Consider the following 26,312-nt stretch of genomic DNA (forward strand, 5'->3'; position numbering starts at 1 on the left):
GTAATTCAAATAATATTTTAACCTCTCGGCCTCCCCATCCCCTTCCCCCATCTGCGTCAATCTCGAAAATGGTGCGCCATTTCTGTCACAATATATGGCAGCCAATGGGAGCTACCAAATCTCAACTTTCGTTCGACGGGCTGCCGGCCGTCAGGTCGACGGTGACGGGCCCGACACCGACAGACTGACGGTCAAGTGTGAACTGCGTTTAAAAGCTGGACATGGATGACAAGATCATTGATACTGGGATTCTGGGTACTCTTTGCAATTTGTTTATAGGGTATATAGGGCCTTGGTTTATAGCATTTCTCACTCATGACCCCCGTGACACGACGACGATATAGGTGACTAGCCTAGGGGTGTGAAAATCAGCCAAGGTTTTTGGCCCAAATAATTGCTAAATTTATGCTTTTTGTAGAATGTTGATGCAAGGTCAACAGAATAGAAAAAATCAATGCTTTTTGGTTAAAAATGTTGAGCTACAATTTTAATGAGAAAGTGAGTAGCACAGCTCAATAAGAGCTTATTCGCAAACATCAACCAAACACCAACAGACTTATTGGGCGTAATCTTGGGCGTAATATTACAACTGCTATAATATTAGCCAAGGAATATCCACTTTCAATTTCACGGTGCTTGACCTTGGGTTTGGAAGCAAAGTGCGAGAGGCAACCACGCGTCTCATCTCCGTCCGATCGCGTATTACCCAAGTATTACCTTACCAAATTCTCGCGTTGATTAGGCACGGATTCTTTTGCACCTTTTCATTTATGCTGCTTAGATACTGCAGCAATTGCTGGAAGACAAATAGAATATTTGAACTCGAAGATTCAAAGTTACAGGTAAGTCAAAGTTGAAGATCAAGATGTGATCCATTCTCTGTGTTACTGTTGTGGTCACCATGCACAATGGTAATTCAAGTTTAATTCAGTATTATCATTACCCTCATTTGTTTTCAGTTTTGCTTGTAATGGGACTCATAGTCTGATTACTCTGACTCAAAAGGGTGGATATGGTGTAGGTAGTTACATGGATTTCGCCAAAGCGTTTGACTGCCGCACAAATGTCTTCTCGAGAAACTGAGGTCATATGGTGTCGGAGGCAAGCTTCTCACCTGGATACGGGCCTTCCTAGTTGGCCGTTGTCAATAGGTGCTGATCTGGGGATGCAGCTCTGAGTGGGCACCTGTCTAGCGCCCATAGCAGTATCATAGCAGTATGGTATCCCCCAAGGCTCAGTGTTGGGTCCAACACTCTTCACAATATTCATCACCGATTTGTCACTGGAGGTCTCAAGCTGCATGAAGATGTTTGCAGACGACACCAAGCTATATAAGTCACTCATACATCCGACCGTGGCACTGGTCTGCTGAGTGATCTGGACGCTCTAGCACGATGGTCCTCAAGATGGCTGCTGCCGTTCAACGTAGCCAAGTGTAAGGTGATGCACATGGGCTCAAGAAACCCTGCACCCGGGTATAAGCTGAACGGGACGCCCTCGCCGTAGTGGATGAAGAAGGAAACTTTGGGATTAATTTATAATCGACTAGGAGCCATGAAGTTCCACTCGCAAACGGCGGCGGCCGTCTCAAAAGCCTCGCAGCTGCTCGCCGTCATCTCAAGCGATCCATCCTTCGCTCACCATTCATCGATTCATGGATTCATTGATTCATTGATTCACATCGATGAGACGACCCTACCCTTGCTCTACAAGGCAAGGTTAGGGTAGTTAATAGTTGTCCGTCCGTTTCTGGAGTTCGGAAACGCGGTCTGGGCCCTGGGGAGTGACCGTTCAGCAAAGGAGACCAGAAACGCTTGGAAAGGGTCGAGAGACGCGCCACGCGAATGGTGGGATCTATCAAGCACCTTCCCTACCCCGTGCGTCCTGAGCGTCTCCGTCTGCCGGCACTGTTCTACCGCCGCCGCAGGGGAGATACGAGTATGTTGACGGTTTACCAGCTGTTCCACTGTGGAATTGATGTGCCGCCAACGCCCAAGCACCTTCTTCACCAAGAACGAGACCGAGCTGACAAGAGGACACGGGTGGAAACTGCTCAAACCCCAAGCTGTGACACTCGCTCGACGAAGCAGCTTCAGCGTCCGCATCATCAACGACTGGAACGCTCTACGTACAGCGTTCCAGCAGGTACCTGCTGAAGTCGTGTCTGCCGAAACGCTCTCGATATTCAAGGCACGACTCGACCGTCACTGGACCCACCTAATGTACGAGTACGAGTATGTCATGCCTCGCCGGCACAGGGGGGGGGGGGGGGGTGCATCAACCCCCCCTAAGGTTTTTCGCGAATAACTCGCGTAAAAAGCGGCCGATCGCGACGAAACTTTCACTACCCTCGCATTGATCAATTTTACACGTTCCCTGAAAATTTCATGACCCTGACCCCAATGACCTTTGACCTGTGACCTCTTTTCCGTGACCATGTTTGGCGGAAATCGCGATTCGGCGTATGTCGGCTTGCATTAGCCGCGCGTTTGCAAGCTTTTCGTGGTTTCAAACGTTCAGACATGTGATTTGATGTTGCTCCCATACATTAGGGTGGGTGTCAAGGTCACCTGAAGGTCAGGTCAGGTCATTGACCTTTGGTGACCTCGGGTGACCTCGGTTCACTTTTTCGAGTTTTACATGTTTCTAGGCTGCTGAATTCGAATTTAGCAACCATTTGAACATTTACGAAGTAGTTTTGGTGCCCTCGTAACATGTTACGAAGCTGCCAGAGGCGGTTGACACGTATTACGAATACCCGTCACAACCCCTACCGGTTGACCTGACCTGACCTGACCCGACCTGGTCTAAATGCTTAAAAACATCATCTCTGATCAAAATTAACACGATATTCGTGATCACATCCCCGGAAAACCACATAGCAGCCACACTTTACGACTTTCTAACAGGTCCCGATTTTCCCGGTTTTCGGGTCATTGACCTGACCTGGAAGGTCACCCGATGACCTAGGACCTTAAAATTGGGTATCATCGGCTTCCTCTCGTGACGGGCAACACGCTCGTTTTTTCCGCGAAGCTCTAGCTCGATCAGGGGCCAAACGCGAGGGGGGTCGTACCAACCCCCCCCCCCTTGTGCCGTCGAAGGACGCAAAATGGCCTGTGCCGGCGAGGGTTAAGAGTCCTGAATGTCACCGCAAAGCAAGTCGGTGAGAACGGGACCTATAGGCCAAATGGCTCCCGATGACCTTCAAGGTAAGGTAAGGTAAGGTAGATACCGGACCTACCTTTACTGTTACCTAATGACCTTTATATTCACCTTTATAATGACCTTTGTAATGACCTAAACATCGTAGGACGGCTATATCAGTATTTAAGTCATTATCTGATGTGGTCCTCCTTTGCCGCTCAAGTCGTGAACGACTGGCATGGGCTCCCTTCCAAGGTGGTTGGTGCACCATCGCTGAACTGCTTCAAGGCAAGACTGGACGCACACTGGTCCCACCACATCAAATACTCCACACCTACTGGTACCTGATCCTGATTGTTCTTGTCAAGCCACAATACCAGGAGATCAATAAGATCGGGTAGTACCTACTTTTTCAAAAGTCAGCAACTCGAACTAAAGTTGATGTATGGTAGTTGGGTTAATTGGATGCCCTGGGGTCCTAGCCAATCAGCAGGAACATTTTGCCCCACCTCCTGTGCATGTCATCCATGGATTCTGAAAAACAGAATGATGCCTGCCCAGCCTACAACCTATCAATATCAACCTACCTACAACCTACGTAGGTTGTAGGATGTAGGTTGGTACCAACCTACATCCTACCAGCCTACAACCTACCACTTGGACTTCATTTTCACATATACCCATCGTGCTTTCATGCTGCTAAATCTTGATTGGGAAGTGAAGCATTCCATCTCTTTTGACCAGGCAAGTCTCCTGTCAGGCAGGAGACCCTAGTGTGGGTTGACTCTCATGCCTCGCTGTGGCACAACTGAATGCCTGCTGAACATACATCCCAGTCGTGTGCACAGGTGTCCATCTGGCGTCCTCCACAGCAAACAGGAGTAAATTGTCGTATTGGGGGACGGGAGGGGTCGATGCTTGGCAACTAATTGCACTGTCCCTTGTGGCTTTTGGTAACTACGAATGAGATGTTCCAGAAAGGTTGTGTAATAAATAGCTGCAAAGCGTTTGCGTTCGAACTAAATGGGTATTATGCTCGTGCGTCTCTCAATACCTACGCAGTTTACCACAAGTCATGCCATCGTTGCAGGTCATTCTCGTGTTGACACGATCGAACAATTCAATCCTAATCCGCCGTCCCAGGTGCGGTCTGAGTGCACCTGTCCCCGTCATTGTGACGACGTAACGTGACGTGTTCCGTGACGAGGCCGGTCGCCGTGTGACGGGCCGACAAAAGGCCAGCCGCCGCCACCTGTGGGTACCCGGGGCGCGGAGCTGGCAGAGCTGTCGGAACCGGTACGTGTGCCCGGCAGCAGCCGCCGGCACCTGGCGCCGGATACTGCCAGCCCGCAGCGGAGGGTGGTGCTGCTGCGTCCACGGTTAGGCGCCGAATGCAGCATTGTGCATTATTTAGATGGGTTCCAACCCCCCCCCCCCCCCTGTTGATTTGATGGTGAGAAGCACTCATGAAAATTCAGAGCGCTGCACAAGCTCGGCCGCTCGCCTGTCGGTGGAGGTAGCTGTTGGGGTTTTACCTATTCTACTGGTGAATCCTGTTTGTTTTTCGAACTGGCTCGAACTGCATGCTTGCATGTCTAGTCGATCAAGAGAGCCCACGAGTTCGATTTAAACCGCTGTCAGGTTTGCATCAGGCCTCTGTCAGCCGTATGACAGGCTCCGGGTGTGGATGGTAGGACCTTTCCACAGTTGTCGAAACACTGATCGGTGACTTGTCACCCTCCCCCCCCCCCCCCCCCCCCCCCCCCAATGTAATCTTGCCCCCCAATGACAGCCACGTGGGCCGCAGCGGCAAGTGTGGTCGGGTGCTGCTCCTGGGCTGCAGCGTGAGCGATCTAAGCCACACAGGCTGTGATGGAATTTCAGCCAGCTACCAGCCACCAGACAATGATCAAATCAACGAAAACCACAAATGTGGCCAGCGACAATCAAAGGCCCAGTAATAAAGGATGACATTGAAGACGGAGTGACGCTTTGGGCTGGCCTCTTTGGTAAAGCCACTGACGAATATGGTCGCCAGTGTTACTACCTATCAGAAGGATTATTTTTATGTCACGTTGCCAGGGAGATGAGCTAAACTGAAATGATGACGCTCGGTCAGGGATTGCGTCAGATGGGAACTCGTGCGACTGCTCCCAGCCCTTCCGTCTGGACTCAGGCGGTCGTGACATCGCATTCGCGACTCGTCTCTCACGTGTCGGTCGGAGCGGCTGGATTTGTTCCAACAGGTGTCAAGTGTCAACCGTCACTGCTGGACGATCACCATGAGGTCGGTCTGCCAGCTGGTCTGGCAAATGACAGTCGGGTCAGTTGATTTGGCATCGTCGGTCGGGCAGCTATGTTGGCTATGACAGTCAGTCATCTGGGCGGGCAGTGACAGGCGGGCAGTTAATGGCAGTCGGTCAGTTGATTTGGTGTTCGGCAGTGATGTCGGTCAGTTGGTCGGGCAGTGGCAGTCAGTAAGTGACAGTCGGTCAGTGACAATCGGTCAGTCGCTTTGACAGGTCGGTCAGCTGGTCAGACGTTGACGGCCGGTCTGTCAGTTGGTCCGTCAGTGACGGTAGTTCAGCTGGTCGGGCAGTGACGCGCGCGGGTCCATGACTGTCTGTCGTCAGTCTGGTATGTATTGGTCTAGCGGTAGCTGTCTGCTGGGTCCCTGTCGGCCCCTGCCCCCTCCCCCTCCTGTCAGTGAGTCTGCAGCGGCACAGCCATTCTATTGATGACCGAACGGCCTCGACACCGGACGATATTTGTGGCCCTCCCCCTCCTCCGGGAGTGTCAGCCGGCGTCGGATGACACGGCTCGTGTCGCCGTCGGTGCGCCCCGCCCCCTCCGTCGGTGCACCCCCGCCGCCGCCCACCGCCGCTGACGTTCGCCAGTCCCCCGCCCACTGCCCGCGGCCCGGCCGACCGCCTCGCGCCATGCCGCGCCGTGCCGTCCCAGTTGGTGAGCGGACGGCGGTGCTGGCGGCGGCGGCGCGTGCGCGAGGCTCCCCTGTTCAGCTGAGACGGCGGCGCCGACCGGAGCTGACAGGTACGGAGACGGGCGGCTGCCCTTCACCTCTTCAGTGACCTTCACCGCTGCTTACTGGTGCTGATTCAGTGCTCATCGGGTCTCCTCGGGCCGTGTTTGATTTGTTCTTCCGTTAATGTAGTCGCGCTCAGATCATGATGAGATGGATTCGTCCTTGAGGGCTGGGGCTCACCTTGTCAGAGCTTAACCGAATGCATATGCCAGAGGCTTGTCCGGGAATGCGATCTTCGCGGAAAATTGATACCGAGACTGCAGTAGGTACACGCTTCTCGTGTTTCCAAACCTTGGTTCCGGCCATCCGCATCTACCATATTGCAGCATATGCTTGAATATAAGTCAAAGGTGCTGTAGGTATATTCACACCGCTCACCGGTTTTGTGGATGTTTTCAATTTTATTCCGATTGTCGTTGCTCAATTTTACAGTGACGTATTGTTACGGAATTAGAACATCATTTCTGGTGAGTGGTGGTGAAAGTGTAGGAGTATCAATGCATCTAAGGCTTAGTCTGTTTGAATGAGCCGTTTCGGAGGAGCGCAATGGCTCGTTCAGCTATTCTTTGCCGTGACGTTAACAATGGTCGCGCCGTGTTGTGACGACGGCGTTGCCTGCACGGGGGCGGGCCATGTGCGCCGCTGAGCGTGCGCGCGCTGCACAGTCACCAGAGCTGGTTACCTCACCGCGCGCCTCCCCGTTACGCAACTCCTGTTCCGTGGATCGGCCGCAACTTGTGTCCGTTCCATGGCGAGGAGAAGGGGGCTTCTTTGTGGGAAGGGAAGCTGTTTGTATGCGGGGCCTTCCCATGCATCGCGCACGGTCATGGGCCGACCGGACCGCCGGTAAACACCACTGCCGGCAACCATCGATCGAGCGACCACGCTGGACTGAACGCGCGGCCCGACCGGTCGCCCGGAGCTGTTCGGTAGTCCCCCCGCACTGGATACTGCGCTTGTGAGACGGCGGGATCACTGGATTTGCAAGTCAGGCTGACGGGAGCAGCAGAGCTCGGCTCCACGTCTGGACACTTTGGGAAATCCACAGTTCGCCGGTGGGCGCCGCGGCGCGCCGGTAATGTGTGTACGTACGGTGCTCAGCCTCGCCGGTGCAGTGGGCGAGGCTCGCCGCCGGTGGGCGCCGCGACGCGCTGGTACTTAATGTACAGCGCTCAGTGCACATGTCACGGCTGGCCAGCCACGTCATCAAGTGCGCCGCGCCATGGGGTACCATCCGCTCTGGCGTAGTTCTAACAAGACCGGTTCTTTTGTTTGTTATTCCTCCTACCACTGCACTGGTCTCTTGCTGCTTGTTTGGAATACCTACTGAATGTTGCGCAGCTTCAAGTGACAAACGGTCGAACTCGAAGGCTAATAAAACAAATCAATTAAGCCATTCAAAAATCGAAATGCATATTTTTTCACAAGAAAAGCGTTGCCCTAACTGGTCTGGATTTCTTTTAAATCAACTGTTACTGAATATATTATGCACTATGCAGCCATACTATAGGAATTGCCTATACCGGAAGGTCAGGTCAGGTCATTGACCTCTGATGACCTCGGTTCACTGTTTCGAGTTTTTCATGATTCTAGGCCAGTTTTTGGAGCTAAATTCGAATTTAGCAACCATATGAACATTTACGAAGTAGTTTTGGCACCTTCGTAACATGTTACGAAGCTGTCAGAGGCGGTTGCCACCTACTACGAATACCCTTACTGGTTGACCTGATCTGACCTGACCCGACCTGGCCTAAATGCATTAAGACATCATCTGTGATCAAAACTAACATGATATTCGTGATCAGCACCCCGAATAACCTCATAGCAGCCACGCTTTACGACTTTCTAACAGGTCCCGATTTTCCCGACTTTTGGGTCATTGACCTGACCTGGAAGGTCAACCGATGACCTAGGACCTTAAAATTGGGTATCATCGGCTTACTCTCGTCATGGGCAACACGCTCGTTTTGTCCGCGAAGCTCTAGCTCGATCAGGGGCGAAACGGCAAGGGGGGTCCAACGGACCCCCCCCCCCCTTATACGTTCGCGGCTGGAAAAACACTAATACGGGCGAGTACGGCCGGCTCCTACCCACCTACCCATCCCCAGTTCCCACGTCCCATTAGAACTGAACTCTGTCCCTGTTTGCTTCCAGTCGGGACTGGCTGCTGTGAGCCTCTCCGATGCACCACAGCCCATGCCCGGTGCCTCTCTAAGCCAGCTGTAGTCTGCTCTATTTCCGTGCACCAATCGAGCCCGGTGGACCTCAGCTTCCCCTTCGAGACTCGTACCGCCCACTCACCGGTCCCGTAATATAGCCGCCGGGCCGTATTCCGGGCGCGTCATCCCGTATTCCGGTGCCGTCCGCTCGTTCCGCCCCAAGTGCGTTATCAGCGTAGGGCCGCCGGGGTGGCACGCCGTATTGGGATCACTGGTGGTCCCTATTGCAGTGTACTTTATCACTGGATCCACACAGACTATCGTGGCCATCATGAGTCTAATTTTACCTGTGGAACGTTTTATAAATCCGAGCCTGTTGTCACATTCCACAGACAACCTGGTGGGACCGGGGTACTGGCGTACAGACACCACGTGGTTGCCTCAGAGCGATCTGTTTGTTTTGCCCGATAGACGATTGGGTGGTGTAGTACGGGGGCCGTGGGGTGACGAGGTGCACGGGACAGTATGGTGGTTTTCGGGCTCCCGGGGAACAGCAAGTGTTAAACAAACAGCGACTTAATGTGTTGTGTGCGCTTCACCATGTCTATTGTCCAATCCACCAACCAGTTACCCGGTAGGCAGTCTCCTTGAAAGTACCGCGCATCGGTGCGTCGGATCCACCAAGCCCAACCGAAGGAAGGCTGCTAAAATTGGGGGAATCACTGAACCAATTGACCTGGGGGATTCAATTGGTTTGGTGACTCTCGATATAAGCAGACTTCCTTCGGTTGTGCTTGATAGACCTAACGCACCCATGCGCTGTACTTTCAAAAGAGACTCGTCTATTATTGCTTGGCGCCGCCTGGGTCAGCGTGAGGGGAACGGGCTCGGTGGTTTTCGATTCAGAGGGATGGACCGCGCTAAGTGGACTGGCGCTGGAAGATTGGACCCGCCGCTGTTCGGTTCAGAGGGATGGATGGGGCTGGATGGATGGACTGCCCTCGGTGGTGTGGCGGCACCGGTTCAATAGTGCACTGCCGGCCGGTTGCCGGTCGGCTTCCGTTGGGTGTTATGGGCTGCACAGCAAACCATTGGCGGGGTCACGTGGTGCGCCGGCACCACGTGAACAGTGGTTTTGCAGCACACTTATGGCATTGTGCAATCGGAGCTTCTCAACGGTGGCAACCAGTATGCAGTGTGGGTGCGGTAGTTTGTGATTGTTCGGCGGTTGACTGGTAGGCGGCTACGATGTCCGTGAACTTAGCGACGTATACGTATACATATTCAGCGACGAATTCCAAATCACTTCAGATTCATGGCATGTGTTAAGTTGACCATGCTGAACACGAATATGACATTTATTTTAACTTTTGAGCTGATCTTCATGGTTAAAATCCAGTTTAAATGACGGGGAACCGCATAACGTCGCGAAAATAAAAACCCACGAATTCCAAAGTATATGCAAAATGTAGAGCTCATCCAGATCTAACGTCCGTGGAAGAATCCAAGCTCGTGGCTCTTTAACTTCATGGTTAAAATCCTGTTTAAATGACGGGGAACCGCATAACGTCGCGAAAATAAAAACCCACGAATTCCAAAGTATGTGCAAAATGTAGAGCTCATCGAGATCTAACGTCCGTGGAAGAATCCAAGCTCGTGGCTCTTTAACTTCATGGTTAAAATCCTGTTTAAATGACGGGGAACCGCATAACGTCGCGAAAATAAAAACCCACGAATTCCAAAGTATGTGCAAAATGTAGAGCTCATCGAGATCTAACGTCCGTGGAAGAATCCAAGCTCGTGGTTCTTTAACTTCATGGTTAAAATCCGGTTTAAATGACGGGGAACCGCATAACGTCGCGAAAATAAAAACCCACGAATTTCAAAGTATGTGCAAAATGTAGAGCTCATCCAGATCTAACGTCCGTGGAAGAATCCAAGCTCGTGGCTCTTTAACTTCATGGTTAAAATCCCGTTTAAATGACGGGGAACCGCATAACGTCGCGAAAATAAAAACCCACGAATTCCAAAGTATATGCAAAGTGTAGAGCTCATCCAGATCTAACGTCCGTGGAAGAATCCAAGCTCGTGGCTCTTTAACTTCATGGTTAAAATCCTGTTTAAATGACGGGGAACCGCATAACGTCGCGAAAATAAAAACCCACGAATTCCCAAAGTATGTGCAAAATGTAGAGCTCATCGAGATCTAACGTCCGTGGAAGAATCCAAGCTCGTGGCTCTTTAACTTCATGGTTAAAATCCGGTTTAAATGACGGGGAACCGCATAACGTCGCGAAAATAAAAACCCACGAATTCCAAAGTATATGCAAAATGTAGAGCTCATCCAGATCTAACGTCCGTGGAAGAATCCAAGCTCGTGGCTCATCGCCTTCATGGTTAAAATCCGGTTTAAATGACGGGGAACCACATAAAGTCGCGAAAATAAAAAACCCACGAATTTCAAAGTATGTGCAAAATGTAGAGCTCATCCAGATCTAACGTCCGTGGCAGAATCCAAGCTCGTGGCTCTTTAAATTCATGGTTAAAATCCGGTTTAAATGACGGGGAACCGCATAACGTCGCGAAAATAAAAACCCACGAATTCCAAAGTATGTGCAAAATGTAGATCTCATCGAGATCTAACGTCCGTTGAAGAATCCAAGTTCGTGGCTCTTTAACTTCATGGTTAATATCTGGTTTAAATGACGGGGAACCGCATAACGTCGCGAAAATAAAAACCCACGAATTCCAAACGATGTGCAAAATGTAGAGCTCATCCAGTCCTAACGTCCGTGGAAGAAACCAAGTTCGTGGCTCTTTAACTTCATGGTTAATATCTGGTTTAAATGACGAGGAACCGCATAACGTCGCGAAAATAAAAACCCATGAATTCCAAAGTATATCCAAAATGTAGAGCTAATCCAGATCTAACGTCCGTGGAAGAATCCAAGCTCGTGGCTCAACGCCTTCATGGTTAAAATCCGGTTTAAATGACGGGGAACCGCATAACGTCACGAAAATAAAAACCCACGAATTCCAAAGTATGTGCAAAATGTAGAGCTCATCCAGATCTAACGTCCGTGGCAGAATCCAAGCTCGTGGGTCTTTAACTTCATGGTTAAAATCTGGTTTAAATGACGGGGAACCGCATAACGTCGCGAAAATAAAAACCAACGAATTCCAAAGTATATGCAGAATGTAGAGCTCATCCAGATCTAACGTCCGTGGAAGAATCCAAGCTCGTGGCTCAACGCCTTCATGGTTAAAATCCGGTTTAAATGACGAGAACCGCAAAACGTCGCGAAAATAAAAACCCACGAATTCCAAAGTATGTGCAAAATGTAGAGCTCATCCAGATCTAACGTCCGTGGCAGAATCCAAGCTCTTGGCTCTTTAACTTCATGGTTAATATCTGGTTTAAATGACGGGGAACCACATAACGTCGCGAAAATAAAAACCCACGAATTCCAAAGTATGTGCAAAATGTAGAGCTCATCCAGTCCTAACGTCCGTGGAAGAAACCAAGTTCGTGGCTCTTTAACTTCATGGTTAATATCTGGTTTAAATGACGGGGAACCGCATAACGTCGCGAAAATAAAAACCCACGAATTCCAAACTATGTGCAAAATGTAGAGCTCATCCAGTCCTAACGTCCGTGGAAGAAACCAAGTTCGTGGCTCTTTAACTTCATGGTTAATATCTGGTTTAAATGACGGGGAACCGCATAACGTCGCGAAAATAAAAACCCATGAATTCCAAAGTATATCCAAAATGTAGAGCTAATCCAGATCTAACGTCCGTGGAAGAATCCAAGCTCGTGGCTCAACGCCTTCATGGTTAAAATCCGGTTTAAATGACGGGGAACCGCATAACGTCACGAAAATAAAAACCCACGAATTCCAAAGTATGTGCAAAATGTAGAGCTCATCCAGATCTAACGTCCGTGGCAGAATCCAAGCTCGTGGGTCTTTAACTTCATGGTTAAAATCTGGTTTAAATGACGGGGAACCGCATAACGTCGCGAAAATAAAAACCAACGAATTCCAAAGTATATGCAGAATGTAGAGCTCATCCAGATCTAACGTCCGTGGAAGAATCCAAGCTCGTGGCTCAACGCCTTCATGGTTAAAATCCGGTTTAAATGACGAGAACCGCAAAACGTCGCGAAAATAAAAACCCACGAATTCCAAAGTATGTGCAAAATGTAGAGCTCATCCAGATCTAACGTCCGTGGCAGAATCCAAGCTCTTGGCTCTTTAACTTCATGGTTAATATCTGGTTTAAATGACGGGGAACCACATAACGTCGCGAAAATAAAAACCCACGAATTCCAAAGTATGTGCAAAATGTAGAGCTCATCCAGTCCTAACGTCCGTGGAAGAAACCAAGTTCGTGGCTCTTTAACTTCATGGTTAATATCTGGTTTAAATGACGGGGAACCGCATAACGTCGCGAAAATAAAAACCCATGAATTCCAAAGTATATCCAAAATGTAGAGCTAATCCAGATCTAACGTCCGTGGAAGAATCCAAGCTCGTGGCTCAACGCCTTCATGGTTAAAATCCGGTTTAAATGACGGGAAACCGCATAACGTCACGAAAATAAAAACCCACGAATTCCAAAGTATGTGCAAAATGTAGAGCTCATCCAGATCTAACGTCCGTGGCAGAATCCAAGCTCGTGGGTCTTTAACTTCATGGTTAAAATCCGGTTTATATGACGGGGAACCGCATAACTTCGCGAAAATAAAAACCCACTAATTCCAAAGTATGTGCAAAATGTAGAGCTCATCCAGATCTAACGTCCGTGGAAGAATCCAAGTTCGTGGCTCAACGCCTTCATGGTTTAAATCCGGTTTAAATGACGGGGAACCGCATATCGTCGCGAAAACAAGAACCCACGAATTCCAAAAACTCGCGACGTTATGCGGTTCCCCGTCATTTAAACCAGATATTAACCATGAAGTTAAAGAGCCACGAACTTGGTTTCTTCCACGGACGTTAGATCTGGATGAGCTCTACATTTTGCACATACTTTGGAGTTCGTGGATTTTTATTTTCGCGACGTTATGCGGTTCCCCTTCATTTAAACCGGATTTTAACCATGAAGGCGTTGAGCCACGAGCTTGGATTCTTCCACGGACGTTAGATCTGGATGAGCTCTACATTTGGATATACTTTGGAATTCGTGGGTTTTTATTTTCGCGACGTTATGCGGTTCCCCGTCATTTAAACCGGATTTTAACCATGAAGTTAAAGACCCACGAGCTTGGATTCTGCCACGGACGTTAGATCTGGATGAGCTCTACATTTTGCACATACTTTGGAATTCGTGGGTTTTTATTTTCGCGACGTTATGCGGTTCCCCGTCATTTAAACCAGATATTAACCATGAAGTTAAAGAGCCACGAACTTGGATTCATCCACGGACGTTAGATCTCGATGAGCTCTACATTTTGCACATACTTTGGAATTCGTGGGTTTTTATTTTCGCGACGTTATGCGGTTCCCCGTCATTTAAACCAGATATTAACCATGAATTTAAAGAGCCACGAACTTGGATTCTTCCACGGACGTTAGATCTGGACGAGCTCTACATTTTGCACATACTTTGGAATTCGTGGGTTTTTATTTTCTCGACGTTATGCGGTTCCCCGTCATTTAAGCCGGATTTTAACCATTAAGTTAAAGAGCCACGAGCTTGGATTCTGCCACGGACGTTAGATCTGGATGAGCTCTACATTTTGCACATACTTTGGAATTCGTGGGTTTTTATTTTCGCGATGTTATGCGGTTCCCCGTCATTTAAACCGGATTTTAACCATGAAGGCGTTGAGCCACGAGCTTGGATTCTTCCACGGACGTTAGATCTGGATGAGCTCTACATTTTGCATATACTTTGGAATTCGTGGGTTTTTATTTTCGCGACGTTATGCGGTTCCCCGTCATTTAAACCAGATATTAACCATGAAGTTAAAGAGCCACGAACTTGGTTTCTTCCACGGACGTTAGATCTGGATGAGCTCTACATTTTGCGCATACTTTGGAATTCGTGGGTTTTTATTTTCGCGACGTTATGCGGTTCCCCGTCATTTAAACCAGATATTAACCATGAAGTTAAAGAGCCACGAACTTGGATTATTCCACGGACGTTAGATCTGGATGAGCTCTACATTTTGCACATACTTTGGAATTCGTGGGTTTTTATTTTCGCGACGTTATGCGGTTCCCCGTCATTTAAACCGGATTTTAACCATGAAGTTAAAGACCCACGAGCTTGGATTCTGCCACGGACGTTAGACCTGGATGAGCTCGACATTTTGCACATACTTTGGAATTTGTGGGTTTTTATTTTCGCGACGTTATGCGGTTCCCCGTCATTTAAACCGGATTTTGACCATGAAGTTAAAGAGCCACGAGCTTGGATTCTGCCACGGACGTTAGATCTGGTTGAGCTCTACATTTTACACATACTTTGGAATTCGTGGGTTTTTCTTTTCGCGACGTTATGCGGTTCCCCGTCATTTAAACCGGATTTTAACCATGAAGGCGTTGAGCCACGAACTTGGATTCTTCCACGGACGTTAGATCTCGATGAGCTCTACATTTTGCACATACTTTGGAATTCGTGGGTTTTTATTTTCGCGACGTTATGCGGTTCCCCGTCATTTAAACCGGATTTTAACCATGAAGGCGTTGAGCCACGAGCTTGGATTCTTCCACGGACGTTAGATCTGGATGAGCTCTACATTTTGCACATACTTTGGAATTCGTGGGTTTTTATTTTCGCGACGTTATGCGGTTCCCCGTCATTTAAACCAGATATTAACCATGAAGTTAAAGAGCCACGAACTTGGATTCTTCCACGGACGTTAGATCTGGATGAGCTCTACATTTTGCACATACTTTGAAATTCGTGGGTTTTTGTTTTCAAGACGTTATGCGGTTCCCCGTCATTTAAACCGGATTTTAACCATGAAGTTAAAGAGCCACGAGCTTGGATTCTGCCACGGACGTTAGATCTGGATGAGCTCTACATTTTGCACATACTTTGGAATTCGTGGGTTTTTATTTTCGCGACGTTATGCGGTTCCCCGTCATTTAAACCGGATTTTAACCATGAAGGCGATGAGCCACGAGCTTGGATTCTTCCACGGACGTTAGATCTGGATGAGCTTTACATTTTGCATATACTTTGGAATTCGTGGGTTTTTATTTTCGTGACGTTATGCGGTTCCCCGTCATTTAAACCAGATATTAACCATGAAGTTAAAGAGCCACAAACTTGGTTTCTTCCACGGACGTTAGATCTGGATGAGCTGTACATTTTGCTTATACTTTGGAATTCGTGGGTTTTTATTTTCGCGACGTTATGCGGTTCCCCGTCATTTAAACCAGATATTAACCATGAAGTTAAAGAGCCACGAACTTCGATTATTCCACGGACGTTAGATCTGGATGAGCTCTACATTTTGCACATACTTTGGAATTCGTTGGATTTTATTTTCGCGACGTTATGCGGTTCCCCGTCATTTAAACCGGATTTTAACCATGAAGTTAAAGAGCCACGAGCTTGGATTCTGCCACGGACGTTAGATCTGGATGAGCTCTACATTTTGAACATACCTTGGAATTCGTGGGTTTTTATTTTCGCGACGTTATGCGGTTCCCCGTCATTTAAACCGGATTTTAACCATGAAGTTAAAGAGCCACGAGCTTGGATTCTTCCACGGACGTTAGATCTGAATTAGCTCTACATTTTGCACATACTTTGGAATTCGTGGGTTTTTATTTTCGCGACGTTATGCGGTTCCCCGTCATTTAAACCGGATTTTAACCATGAAGTTAAAGAGCCACGAGCTTGGATTCTGCCACGGACGTTAGATCTGGATGAGCTCTACATTTTGCACATACTTTGGAATTCGTGGGTTTTTATTTTCGCGACGTTATGCGGTTCCCCGTCATTTAAATCGGATTTTAACCATGAAGTTAAAGAGCTACGAGCTTAGATTCTGCCACGGACGTTAGATCTGAATGAGTTCTACATTTTGCACATACTTTGGAATTCGTGGGTTTTTGTTTTCGCGACGTTATGCGGTTCCCCGTCATTTAAACCGGATTTTAACCATGAAGTTAAAGAGCCACGAGCTTGGATTCTGCCACGGACGTTAGATCTGGATAAGCTCTACATTTTGCACATACTTTGGAATTCGTGGGTTTTTATTTTCGCGACGTTATGCGGTTCCCCGTCATTTAAACCGGATTTTAACCATGAAGTTAAAGAGCCACGAGCTTGGATTCTGCCACGGACGTTAGATGTGAATGAGCTCTACATTTTGCACATACTTTGGAATTCGTGGGTTTTTATTTTCGCGACGTTATGCGGTTCCCCGTCATTTAAACCGGATTTTAACCATGAAGGCGTTGAGCCACGAGCTTGGATTCTTCCACGGACGTTAGATCTGGATGAGCTCTACATTTTGCATATACTTTGGAATTCGTGGGTTTTTATTTTCGCGACGTTATGCGGTTCCCCGTCATTTAAACCGGATTTTAACCATGAAGTTAAAGAGCCAAGAACTTGGTTTCTTCCACGGACGTTAGATCTGGATGAGCTCTACATTTTGCGCATACTTTGGAATTCGTGGGTTTTTATTTTCGCGACGTTATGCGGTTCCCCGTCATTTCAACCAGATATTAACCATGAAGTTAAAGAGCCACGAACTTGGATTCTTCCACGGACGTTAGATCTGGATGAGCTCTACATTTTGCACATACTTTGGAATTCGTGGGTTTTTATTTTCGCGACGTTATGCGGTTCCCCGTCATTTAAACCGGATTTTAACCATGAAGTTAAAGAGCCACGAGCTTGGATTCTGCCACGGACGTTAGATCTGGATGAGCTCTACATTTTGCACATACTTTGGAATTCGTGGGTTTTTATTTTCGCGACGTTATGCGGTTCCCCGTCATTTAAACCGGATTTTAACCATGAAGTTAAAGAGCTACGAGCTTAGATTCTGCCACGGACGTTAGATCTGAATGAGTTCTACATTTTGCACATACTTTGGAATTCGTGGGTTTTTGTTTTCGCGACGTTATGCGGTTCCCCGTCATTTAAACCGGATTTTAACCATGAAGTTAAAGAGCCACGAGCTTGGATTCTTCCACGGACGTTAGATCTGAATTAGCTCTACATTTTGGATATATTTTGGAATTCGTGGGTTTTTATTTTCGCGACGTTATGCGGTTCCCCGTCATTTAAACCGGATTTTAACCATGAAGATTAGCTCAAAAGTTAAAATAAATGTCATATTCGTGTTCAGCATGGTCAACTTAACCCATGCCATGAATCTGAAGTGATTTGGAATTCGTCGCTGAATACGTATACGTATACGTCGCTAAGTTCACGGACATGGCGGCTACGTGCTTTGTCGTGTACTGTGTGGATTAGGAGTCTAGCGCTGCCAAGCTAATCGTGGATTATTAGTTCTGGACCCATGTAAGTTACGTGTCAAATAATTGTAAATTTGCCTCTGGTGTTACTAATAAGAGACATCTCTTTCTTCGCAGGTGATCAACATTCAGCGGCGACGTTAACGGGTTGAAATTTTAAAATTGGAAAATTCTGATCAAGTCATGGACCACTCAAATCACGGCATGGACCACTCAAATCACGCTATGGACCACTCGGGTCACAAAATGGACCACACGGACCACAATACGAACCACTCGGGCCACATGATGGACCACTCGGCGCACGCGGACCACGGTCTGGGCGCGGCCGGCGCCGCCCAGCAGGTGCTGAACGCCACGCTGTCGGCGGCGGCCACGGCGGCCAGCGAGGTGCTCACCACCGTGCAGCAGCACGTGCACGGTGCAGGTGAGTGTCCCCGACAGATAGCTGCAGCGTGATACCGCGGCGGCACGCCGAGCCGACTATCGGCGCCGCTCCCCGTGCGTGTCTGGCCGCGGGGAGGACGGGGATGGTGGGCTCGATGGGGTCCGGTGGTCCCAGATTTGTATAGGAATGTGCTGTCGGCGGTCGCGACTCATGACTCCTGGGTGTTCTGTCGGTGGTCCTTGATCCGCGCCATCGGTCCTTGGTCGTCTAACGGCGGTCCCTCACCTCCAGTCAGTCGTACCTGATCCATCCAACAGCTGATCAGTTTTCCTATCTTTGCCATTCATTACCACTCCCGTGTACCGATGTTTATAACTGCAGGGCATTGTTTATGTTGTCACTGTCGTTCGCCTGTTTGTCCCGATGTTTTGTTATATGAATGCCGGGCGTGCGTGATATCTGTATGAGTTTTCTTTGTGCCCTTTTTACATGATAAGTTTGTATTGGACAGACGCTTTTTGCCTCTTGAGTAGGGTAAACAATCTTCGTTTGGCGTCTGTTTTCGTCGGGTAGTTTACCGAACCAGAGTGCATGTCTGATACACGGTACTTCAGTCCCTTGTGTGTCTCTCACAAGATTGGTTGCTCCGCTGTGTGTCACCCATTATCAAGTTAGAGACCCAACTCTCTGTTTATTTTTACTCCCTGTTCAGTGTTTACTCCCTGTTTATTATCACGACGCTGTCTGCACCCTGTGGACCTCCTTTGACCCCTCCCCGCACCTTCCCGCGATTCTCGTCATCAGGAGACCACGATCACGCCGCCATGGGCCACGATCACGCCGCCATGGGCCACGACCACGCGGCAATGGGCCACGACCACAGTCAGCACATGGCAGCCACCGGCACGGCGGCGAGCCACGAGATGGCCGGGCACAGCATGGCCGGACACGGGATGGCGGTGAGTGGGATCACCCTGTGTGACTGTGACCTATAGCGTCCAGCGTACCCTGTGTGACCTGTAACACCTAGTGTGCGGTGTGAGCTGTTTTCTGACTGTCCCGCGTGTTGTGACTTGTGACCTATAACATCGATTTGTGCTGTGCGTAGCCCTGTTCCCGACTGGTTGCATACTGTATAGTGTATACCAAGAACGTGGGACTTGATGTTGGCGTGGCATATCGTCTTATGAGTATACCTCATTTCTTCAAGGTCTTCCTACTGACCTGAATATCTGACCTGACCTGACCTGACCTAACCCGACCTCCGCCGTCCGCCGCAGATGACATTCCATTTCGGCGTGAACGAGTTCGTGCTGTTTGACGCGTGGCACGTCACCACCGCCGGCGGCATGGTGGCCTCGTGCATAGGCCTCTTCATCCTGGCGCTGCTCTACGAGGGACTCAAATACAAACGGTACGTCCACACTGCTACGGACTCGGCAGACGGGTTTTATTGATTGTTTCATGTGCTTACAAAATTATGCACCACTTAATGTGAATAATTTCTGTGATAACTCTGCTGCTCCCGATGATCCGATCTATTCATCATCACAAGACAGGCAGTACCACCTGGCGGCACCGACATCCCTTTGTTCGCTCACCTTACAAGTGTCATTCACGAACCGTTGCATGGGTGGCAGTGTCTCGCTCATAAAACACCAATCCAACGTGACATGCCCACACAGCAGTCTGATGGAATTTTAGCACCTGTTGGCCCGTACCTGCTCTGGTAAAGTCTCCCCCCCCTCCCCCGAGGCGGAGCGGTGCCGCCCGTTTCCGGCGGCAGCTGCGGACGGTGTTGACAAGTGGCGGTTCAGGTCGGCGCTCCCTGGTTCGCGGATAGACCGACACCTGAGTGGCGGACGGCACCGCGGGGACGTGTTTTCCCAGTGGTCTGATAAGGCAGCGGTGGCTGCGAACTGCAGCTGTGTAAACCGTACTGCTGTACCAACGTACCACCACCGGTCTGCCGGAGACCGGCACAGCCCGTCCCGGGTCTAGTCGGCCTCCTCCCATCCCCCGGCTGGCCCCGGAGTCCGCTTCGCCGACCTATCCCCAGCGCCATGAAGCCTGGGTCCAGTTATGTCTGATCGACTCCAATACGGACCCGACTGGACCGGGACTCCGCTGATGGGTCAACCCAAGCCCGGCCCGGGTCTAATCAGCTTCATCCGCTCCCCCATCCAACCATGGCGGTGGTCGGATCTTGTAGATCAATTCAGTGCTCGGATAGCATCTGACAGAGGCCATGACACACCGGGACTAAACCCGTCCCTGGCGTGTGTCAGTTTCAGTCTGTCGCCTCGGTAATCTTGTGGAAGGCAGTAACTGTAGGGACGGATCACAGGAGGGATGTTCATTGGTAACGACATTACCGCCATTCCTGCGGTGGCTTTTGGGCGGTGTCCTGTCCACCGGCCGAGGACATTAACTGCGGTATCTTTGCCACATGTTGCCAGTGTTTATGACATTACGCTTAGACCGTTTAGGGCTACATGTGGCATCTGGCCCGCACTACAATGTTATAAGAAGTGCTTGAATCTTTCATGTCATCATTTATGGTCGGTTTACCCGGAGTTCAAATAAACAATGTTGCACATTGAAAAAAAATGTGATAGCAATGTGTTAGTGTGGCTGCATGAATTTGTTTATTCTCTCGCTATGCCCTCACTTCGTCTTATAATTCGTGCTCGTTTTTCTGTGTGCGCTCAGGGAGGATCTGCTGCGTAAGAACGCCACGCGGAGCCAGTTCGACACGATCCGGGTACCGACCGACGGCGGCGTCGCTGAGGTCACCACCGTCTCCAACGCGTGAGTTCACCAACGGGTCACGGGCCGCCCTCTGGCGCAGCACTGACATTAGTCCGCGACCCAGCGACCCTCACCAGCGACGCCGAGTCCACGCGCTGCTTGCGCCTGGGGCGAGCGTCTGGCCAGAGCGACGGTAACGTTTTCCCCCAACACCTCCGTCGAGTCTCCGACCCTGACACGGAGCAGTTCTCTCATCTCTTTAATTATCAATTGAACTGAAATCAAGTGTGAAGGGAACCCCCTGCTCCACCGAGCCTGGTTGGTCTTCTCCATGCCATCAGTCCCAAGTGTCACACGGACAGACCCACTATGAAATTTCTATATCAGGTGGAAGGTAGGCGCTATTGCCGCAGTGGAGCCTGGCTTATATTCAATGTTGTCTGTAAGTGTCATTGTCTGTTGGTCTGTCTGTTCCTGTCTGTCTGTCTAACTGTGAGCTGGCCTGTCGGTCTAGTGACTAGTCTGCCGGCTTTTCCGTCGATCTATGTTTCGGTCCGTTGGTCCGTCTGTTTCTCGTGGCTGCCTCTCGTGTCTGGGCTGGTCTGGTCAGGTCCAGTCTCGTCCGGTCTATCATGACTGACGGCTCCACCCCCGGAGCTATGTGTGCCGCGCCGGGCCGGGTAACCCGATACCGCGCCTGTTGCTGGTGGTGGGTGGACGGACTGCGTGTCATTCCAATCCGCCGACGACCGACGCATGAGCCCTGCCTGCGGCCTGTCCTCTGACCAGCTGCTTCTGTTTGATTTATCTGACGTCCTAACCACTTAGGTCCTCTGGTCTTAAAGCGAGACGCACGCATGCTTTTCAAAGCTACACTCACACCAACTGGACTTTTTTTGTTAAATGATCCTTACTGTACTTGCCTATGTATATCACACTGTTCTTTTCACTCTTCATCTTTGCATTTGTTGGTCTATTTCTTTTTTTTTTGCTTATCTTTGCATTTGTTGGTCTATTTCTTTTTTTTTTGCTCATATTCATGAAAGGAGAGGAGAAAAAAATACGGTTTACGAAACTTAACCAAAAAATATAAACAAGGAAGTGACCTATTTTCCCATTATAATTTCAAATATAATAACTTACGCTTGATCGATCAGTTTTTTTTTTGTCACGAATATTGTTGTGGCAAAGGATGACATAAAATGCGCATCGACTCATTTTCATATTTATTCATTCTCTACTTCTTTCTTCTCTTGTGACTTGTATAATTCAATTAAGCCGAAAATTGGCTGCTTATTTTTCCATCTGTTGCCATCTTCGTTTGTATAATCCTCTCATGGTTTTGCTCGCTACCTGGCTGCTATTAACTTCTGTGTGCATTTATGTCTGTCTGCTTGCTCGTTGTCCTGGCCTGTTCTGTCTTCAACTTCAACTCACGCATACCACTCGGCAGAGTGTCCTGTTCACTTTAGAAGTTTAGCACGACGGGTCTGCTCTCCTAAATTTCATTTTGGTTAGAAGGTTATAAAGGATAACACATTGATATCGTAAATTGCATTCGTATTAAAATATTGTTTTTGCGTTTTGCAAGTCCATAGAGGTGTTCGCGTTATACGATGATTCTACGTTTATATTTCCTTTATTTGATCCACTCAGGTCATATCAGTTGAAAAGGCAATACTAAGCGTGAACAGTTCATTTGTCGGTCTCTTTTCTCCTCCATGGTTCGGATCTGCTCTCGCACCTGTCGGTTTGAGTGAATGCCTTCCTGGCTGTGAGTGTGTCCGGGTGCCTGCCGGGTGGTGACTGCGGTGTTGGGCGGCTGTGTGGGCGCACTGTCTCTCCACTCCCTGACCTGGTGTGGCCGCCCGCCGGCCAGGCGGCCCTCGGGCGCCGGCGGCGGCGAGCAGCCCGGCTCGGAGGCTGCCAGCGACGTCACGGCTTCGGAGGGGGAGCCGATCACCGCCGCCGGCCGCCGCCGCCAGGCCAGGTAACGTGCTGCCCCGCCCGCCTCCAGGGCAGGTAATCTGCTGCCCCCGCCCGCGGCCAGGACAGGTAACCCCGTGCTGTGCTATCCCCGCCCGCTGTAAGATGCCTGTCCCACCCCCGTCGCCAGGCCAGGTAACATAACCTCTGCGTGCCAGACCAGCTAACATGCTCTCCGCCGGATCAGGCAACACGTCTTCCCCCGCTAGAGCAGCTCTCATGATGTCCCCGTCACGCTACGCGCTTGTGCCGAGTCTAAGCATTGTCCGTGTAGAACTTGTTACGCCACACGGAGAACTGTTGTGAAAAACGCCAAAACATTTCTCAACCGATCTATGTTTTGGCGATTGACAGCTTTCCATGCCGGATAATGCCGTGTCAATGCGTCAGAGGCAATCAGTGGTCCTTGCGAAGTCTGTTCGTATAAGATCCTACAACAATACCAGCCCATTGCAGTAATCCCAACAATGTCCATCTCGCAGTAGTCTGACAGTGGTCTCAGTCAGTCCAGTTTCCGTATGTTGAAAGGAAGTCTCTGTACGTCTACTGTCCAGTTGGTTCGTACAAAGGTGCTGTTGCGGTGTCCGTTACAGCAGTCTTGACATGTGCAATGAACCGTTCGTACAACGCAGTGTTGGTTGCTCGTTCATGCTGTTAAGCGTTCTCAGTTGCGCCGACGTGGGGCGCGTTTCTGACCGACTGACCTCTTTGACAGTCCGTACATGTTCGTGCCGAATGGGTAAGCCACGGAGCGCAGTCAGTAGCGCCGAACCTACCCCCCCCCCCACACACACACACCCGGGAGCACCTCACTGGGTGGACTGGGCGGGACTCTGAATGTGTCGAGCCTGTTTTTGAATAGCTACCTTCACATCAGTGCCCGACAGGCAGTCCCTCGCTGCGTGTTTGAGTTGGTTTGTGTTTGCGTTCGTCGTGCCCTGGCTGTGTGGGTGAGCAATACGGTCAGTGGAATTACGAATGGCCGCTTTGTGCTGCTTCCACCTGTCTCTTTGTTTGCTCGTCTCCACTGTTGTTCTTGTCTTTCGGAGCCTAGCCGCGCCGCGGTGTACCTTGAGCATGTCTGCATAATTTTGAAGCTGATGGTTGGTTGTGCTTAGCATCACTTCGCCATTCTTTGGTGAAATAACTAAGGCTACTGAAACTAAGATTTGATTATCTATAAGTATCTTTGCTGGTCGCCACTTCAAATGCCTTTGGGATAAATTTGTCAAAACCGACGTTTCATCTAGGTATTGTATCAGCCGTCCCTTTTCGCTCAGTAGATGGGCACAGTTGCTTGTTAACCCAGTGTGAACATCTTTAGTGTCACAGTGTCACATTCTGTGCGCAGTGTCAAAACATTTTTTTCTTTTTCAGACAACGTATGCTCAGCAAGCATCATGTTCTACAGACTTTCCTGCACGCAGTTCAGGTAAGCATCTCTATTTAGGCCGAAGCGCACGGGCTGTCAGGGGACAATCATTTTCCACTCGGAATGATGCTATTCGATAGCGACTGAGCTGACTGACTGAGATAAATGGGATGATTCCGGTGCCAGACAAAAGAGCACAGCACTGGTAATGACTTGGGCTCTCAGTCTCAACGCCACCTGCCGGCTGACGCAATACTAAGTTCCTTCAAAGCGTCACTTTTGTTAAATAGCTAGCCCAGGTGCTCGGCATGACGTTGGACCGATCGGTATTCTTATCACGGCCATGTCGTGTTGCCGAGGCGGCCGCGCTCTGTTTCCAGGCGGCGTTACCCCAAAGTTTGGTCATGACTGGGATGAACATTATGCCCTGTGACCGTGCCTCCCCGAACGCTGTGTTGGCTCAGACATCATTTGTGCGCTGGCACGTCCAGCAGGTGTAACCATGTCCGCCCGCCGCCCTCACTTTGTCCTTTCGTAGGCTATCAGCGGACCTCACATCTGCCACTCCGTCTCTCTGTGTCATCCTGACATGTCTTACGTGTGACATAAAATATTGACGTGTCAGGCTGACCGTGTCCCTCCGTCACAGGTGGTCGTCGGCTACTTCCTCATGCTGGCATTCATGACGTACAACGTGTGGCTCGGCATCGCCATCACTCTCGGCGCCGCCGCCGGGTACTTCATCTTCGGCTCGAAGAAGTTCGTCGTGGTCGACGTGACGGAACACTGTCACTGACGGCGTCCGTCGGATAGTGTCGGCGCCGGCCGTACATACGGGCGCCGGAGACAGCCCGTCGGATAGTGTCGATTTCGGCCCACGGACGCCGGAGCAGCGCGGTCGCTGCCACCGCTGCCCTGCCCGCGCTGCACCGCTGCGCGGGCAGCGCGGGCCGACGTTTTACGTAGGCGACAGCTCCCGGTGTTTGTGCCGCGCCCCGCCAGCGCCGCCGGCCTCAGCACCCCGACGGTGCGGACAGGCCGGGCGGCGCCGAGCGGCAGCGGCCCACACAGTCACCTCCCGTGGTCACAAGTCACTCCGGCCGTGCCGTGGGTGGCCAGCGCGAGCGGCTGGGTCCCACAGTCGCCGCCTCGCGTTTTGTGTCAGGTATACCTGTGTTTGGGTGCGCGTATGAGCAGAGTGCGTCTCGCTGAGACCCCGTAGTCTAGTGGGAGTCGGGCGGCATCGCCCTCCCCGGCCCTGCCGCCGGGTCAGTGCGGGGCGGTGTCGGGCGGTGTCGCCCCTCCCCGGCCCTGCCTTTGGGTCAGTGCGGGGTGGTAGTGGGGCGGTGTCGCCCCTCCCCGGCCCTGCGACCAGGTCAGTGCGGGGCGGTGTCGCCCCTCCCCGGCCCTGCCACCGGGTCAGTGCGGGGCGGTGTCGCCCCTCGCCGGCCCTGCCTCTGGGTCAGTGCGGGGCGGTGTCGGGCGGTGTCGCCCCACCCCGGCCCTGCCACCGGGTCAGTGCGGGGCGGTGTCGCCCCTCGCCGGCCCTGCCTCTGGGTCAGTGCGGGGCGGTGTCGGGCGGTGTCGCCCCTCCCCGGCCCTGCCACCGGGTCAGTGCGGGGCGGTGTCGCCCCTCGCCGGCCCTGCCTCTGGGTCAGTGCGGGGCGGTGTCGCGCCTTTCCCCGGCCCTGCCACCGGGTCAGTGCGGGGCGGTGTCGCCCCTCCCCGGCCCTGTGCGGTGGCCGGACGGCGCGGTGTCTTTCAGCCTGGCCTACGGAAGGCGGCGAGTCTCAGTCACTGCGATGACCGCGGCGCCTCTGTTGTGATGCCATTATGGTTGTGGTCAGAGTTGAATGTTTTCCCGTGCGTAGCATGGACTGCATACAAGTATACTGTTATTGAATCTACTGTATGTATACTGTGTCCAGTATTGTTTTCAGTCTGGGCAGGGACCAAATCGCCCTACGGTCCCAGTGCGCAAGTCAAATAAACTGAATGTGAACAAGCCTCT

General features: G+C 50.6%; 1 protein-coding gene across 9 annotated transcripts; it reads left to right on the forward strand.

Moving 5' to 3' along the window:
• Nucleotides 1-622: 622 nt before the first annotated feature.
• On the forward strand, nucleotides 623-26,306 carry LOC122385941 (high affinity copper uptake protein 1-like). Of its 9 annotated transcripts, none has more exons than XM_043374641.1 (9): nucleotides 659-842; nucleotides 17,922-18,235; nucleotides 19,022-19,151; nucleotides 19,473-19,606; nucleotides 20,905-21,003; nucleotides 22,823-22,933; nucleotides 23,645-23,668; nucleotides 24,307-24,361; nucleotides 24,951-26,306. In XM_043374641.1, exons 2-9 carry the CDS (start codon nucleotides 17,988-17,990, stop codon nucleotides 25,095-25,097), a joined length of 948 nt encoding a protein of 315 aa, XP_043230576.1. In that variant the 5' UTR covers nucleotides 659-842; nucleotides 17,922-17,987; the 3' UTR covers nucleotides 25,098-26,306. The 9 variants fall into 9 exon arrangements, with proteins under 9 accessions (XP_043230577.1, XP_043230581.1, XP_043230576.1 ...); XM_043374639.1 differs by having other exon boundaries at nucleotides 660-842; nucleotides 17,922-18,231; nucleotides 18,997-19,151; XM_043374640.1 differs by lacking the exon at nucleotides 659-842 and adding an exon at nucleotides 6,079-6,198 and having other exon boundaries at nucleotides 17,922-18,231; nucleotides 18,997-19,151.
• Nucleotides 26,307-26,312: the final 6 nt, after the last annotated feature.

This window comes from Amphibalanus amphitrite, unplaced genomic scaffold (genome assembly GCF_019059575.1).
Source record: "Amphibalanus amphitrite isolate SeventyFive unplaced genomic scaffold, NRLGWU_Aamphi_draft 000235F_arrow, whole genome shotgun sequence".
NCBI classification, from domain to species: Eukaryota; Metazoa; Arthropoda; class Thecostraca; order Balanomorpha; family Balanidae; genus Amphibalanus; species Amphibalanus amphitrite.